Source organism: Myotis davidii, unplaced genomic scaffold (genome assembly GCF_000327345.1).
Source record: "Myotis davidii unplaced genomic scaffold, ASM32734v1 scaffold453, whole genome shotgun sequence".
Lineage (NCBI taxonomy): Eukaryota > Metazoa > Chordata > Mammalia > Chiroptera > Vespertilionidae > Myotis > Myotis davidii.
The window spans coordinates 1,991,152-1,995,061 of NW_006285234.1; the positions used below are offsets into that span (position 1 = coordinate 1,991,152).

Consider the following 3,910-nt stretch of genomic DNA (forward strand, 5'->3'; position numbering starts at 1 on the left):
GTAAAGTGAAAAATGGGAACATATATGCTCAACAACACCACTGATTAAGAGCCAACATAATCTAGAGCTGAGAGAAGGAAAAGAGGACATCTCTGTGATTTAAGCTCATATCTCTCAGAATTTAACAGTGAGGAAGGGGGAGAGAGAAAGAGAGAAAGAGGGAGAGAGAGAGAGAGAGAGAGGTGATCTATTGTTTCACCTATTTATGCATTCATTGGTTGATTCTTGTATGTACCCTGATCAGGGATTGAACCTGCAACCTTAGTGTGTGGGACAAGGCCCTTACCAACTGAGCTACCCAGCCAGGTGATAATCCATGTTTCTATCTGGCTTACATTTGACATTTTTGAAACGTGACATTGTAAACCAAGTTATAAAGTAAATGAAAAACGTGGAAACTAATTTTCTACTAGAATGAGCAAGAATGTTTAAAAGTAACCTTTAATATGTGAGTTGGTGGCTATGTGGCTTAGTTTTCTGGTAAGTTGTGTTTATAGAATCTGAACACACAGATCAGGAAAAGTTATACTATTTCACAGGGCAAATCAAGGCTGGGAATGATTTGTTCAAGAGCACAGACTCTGCTATTCTGTTCAATACAGAAGCCACTAACCACAGAACTTGAAATGTGGCTAGTCCAAATTAAGGTGCGTATGTATAAAATATACACTGGATTTAAAATATCTGATTATAATTTTATGGAAATTACATATTTAAATGGTATGGACATAATGAGTTAAATAAAACATATTTCAAAAATGATTTTCACCTATTTCTGTTTTACTTTTCAAAAATGGCTACTAGAAAATTTTAAAGTCCATATGTGGTTGGTATTAACTATCTTCTTTTCTAATCTGAATCATTTTTATTTCATTTTCTTGTCTAATTGCCCTGGCTAGAACCTCCAGTGTGATGGTGAAGAGAAGTGGCAAGAGGTGACATCTTTGTTTTGTTTCTAATCTGAGGGGGAAAGAAACCAGTCTTTTACCAATAAGTATATTATCTTTGGTTTTTCATAGATGCCCTTTATCAGGCTGAGGCAGTTCCTTTCTATTCCAAGTATTGTGAGTGTTTTGATAAGGGGTGTCAAATTTTGTAAAATACTTTTTTTAGTCTATAAGACGATCATGTGTATTTTGTCTTTTCTTATTGATATATTACATTAATTTTCGTATGTGAAATCAACCCTCCAATCCTGAGATAAATCCCACTTGCACCTAGTATGGTCCTTTTTATATGTTGCTGGATTCTGTTTGCTAATGTTGTTGAGAATGTCTGTCTCTGTTCCTAAGAGCAACTGGTCTGGAGTTGTTTTCTTTTGTTATGATATCTTTGTCTGGTTATGGTACCTTACATTAGATTTCTATTGGCTAGTGCTGTTCTAATTTCTAGTGTGGTGGCTTTGCTACTGTCTTTTACTAACTCAAACATCAACACCAGAATGGGATTACCTTAGCCAGGTCAAGCTGACGAACTTTGCTGGACACATTCTCAGCTAGGCTGCAGGTAAAGGTGATCATTCCAGCTAGCTGCTTTGCATCACCTTCAATCAACTGCAGGTTGGGACTGGAGATCCACATTGTCAGCACACGTGCATGCACAGGGGCAGAAGGTAGTAGTAAGAGATGGGAAAAACCTTTTTGCAGATGGAGACTAGGTCTTTCTACTTCTTTTGTGCCTCCCCATAATTCTTAGCTTAAATCACTCTACTAACAGTTTTTCCCCCAAGCGTGTTTTACTGTAAATTCAGGCGTATACTTTAAAGACACCCTTAAATAGACAAAGAATGAGAGAACAGATCCTCCCAACTGTTTTTCTCTCTCTTTATTTTCCCATCACAATTTATCTCCCCTATACCCTCTTCAAGTGAGCATAAAATGTGTTAACCAACAATCTGAGAGGAGGTTATCAAAGAGCAGTTTTTATGACTACACAATGTTTGTAACAACAGCAGATGCCAAACTTGAGCCACACACCAAAGCCTCTTGGTATGCTTACTGAAAAACAGATTCCTGAACCCCCACCCAAGTTGCTGATTCAGTAGGCTTGGGGTGGGGGCCCTAGAATTTGTATTTCCAGCAAGTTTCCAAGTGATGTTGGTAATGTTGGTACTGCTGGTCAAGGGCACTTTGGAAACCCTTGAGTGTCCACTTTTCCTTGCAGTAATGCTCCCGTTTCACACTCAGCTGGCATTTTGTGACAGAGAGGAAACCTAACGTATCCAGTGGACCCTGCTGTAGAATAACTCCTGGGAGATGGAGACTTACCCCATCCGATGGAGAGCGACCATTTTACTTTCAATGCTGTTTTGCTGTTCCAGAAGAGCATCCAGCTCTCTTTCCACCACTTTCTGAAACACAAGAAGCATCCTTTCATTGGGATGCTCAGAAGGAACCCGAAGTTACCTAACCCAACCCCTTCGCGAAAGGATGAAAGCCACTGCAAATGTCTTCTTTCCTCCCACTCGACTCTCCCAGGATATTAACAAACAAAACTTAATTTCTGCAATTAACCACACTGCATAGTGATTATTATGTATATCTTACGTTATCTAACAGATGAACAACACAAAGGCGAAAACAAACCTTCCCTCAATGTCGGTAGCATAGTGCCTAACACAGGAAAGCCTTAAAATATAATGGCTACACCAACGCAACTTCCCAAGGGGCAGTCACAAAAAGCCTCTTTCTAGCGTGTAATTCTCCCTCAGCCACGCCACTTCCTGCATTGCCTCAATTAGGGTAACCTTTTTTTAAAAAAAAAAAAAATTTTTTTAATCGATTTTTTATAGAGAGGAAGGGAGAGGGATAGAGAGTTAGAAACATCGATCAGCTGCCTCCTGCACGCCCCCCACTGGGGATGTGCCCGCAACCAAGGTACATGCCCCTGACCGGAATCGAACCTGGGACCCTTGAGCCCGCAGGCCGATGCTCTAACCACTGAACCAAACCGGTTAGGGCCAGCTTAACCTTATGCTTGAGTCTCCTCACCCGGAAAATAGGAATAGGAATGCATAACTCATGGGACTGTTGTGGGAGCCAAACGAGGTATCAAACATAAACTATGCGGCTTATGGACCGATAACAGCTATTCCTAGCAGCCATGCGTGTCTGTGAGAACAGTCCAGCAGGACTGAGACGGAAATTCCACCTTGACAGTGACCACATACAGTGACCACAGCACTGTCCCGCCTGCAAGACTGACTTTAATTTTCTCCCAAAGAATCGACTGACCCGAGGAATGCAAGCTTAGGAACGTGAAGTCAGGAGCGCTGACGTTTCCTACAGCGCGCCTTGCTGAAAAACCTACCCGAAACTGCTGGAGCTGGTGCACGCTAGTGCTCGAACACACTGAGATGTCAATGACCGCTCCCTCCACTACCCGCCGGGGCTGGACCCGCCTTCTGTGCGCAGCCTCATTTAAAACGCGTTTGGTTTTAGGGAACAGCTACTCAATTGTTAGATCAGGGCTTTAAATCTTTTTCCTTTTGACTGGCCAGGCACCCGGCTGACATTCAGAAATGCACCGGCAGCATCAGGTGGCCACGGGAAAGGGAGAGCCCGAAAGGAGGTGAAAGGAACTGGAAGGGATCCGGGCGGGATCGAGGCCACGCCCCTCACCTGAGAGGAAGCGGCTTGTCCAAAACCTCAAGCTTCTACCAAGCTCTGCATGAAACGCTAAAATTACATGCCCCTCCGCCCCCAAATCATTTTCTGCAAGAGAAAGTTTTAAAACGCTTCCTCTTTATTTGCAAATGACTGCAGGCTTCAATGCGATAACAGGGTGAAAGCACGTCATGGTTAAGCGAATGCAAGAAAACCTTGATTCTTATTTTGAGAACCAGGCGGATTGGCACAGACTCTCAATCTAACTTGCATCCCGCGGAGAGCAGGAGGCACCTCGTCTTAAA

General features: G+C 42.7%; 1 protein-coding gene across 1 annotated transcript in view; it reads right to left on the reverse strand.

Moving 5' to 3' along the window:
- Nucleotides 1-3,910, reverse strand: part of COG4 (component of oligomeric golgi complex 4) — a 27,314-nt gene that overhangs the window by 22,938 nt on the left and 466 nt on the right. The window contains exons 2-3 of the mRNA XM_015558784.1: nt 2,268-2,350; nt 1,452-1,566 (exon numbers count right to left, since the gene is read on the reverse strand). Of these exons, the coding sequence (XP_015414270.1) occupies nt 1,452-1,566; nt 2,268-2,350 (198 nt within the window). The remainder of the gene's footprint in view (nt 1-1,451; nt 1,567-2,267; nt 2,351-3,910) is intronic.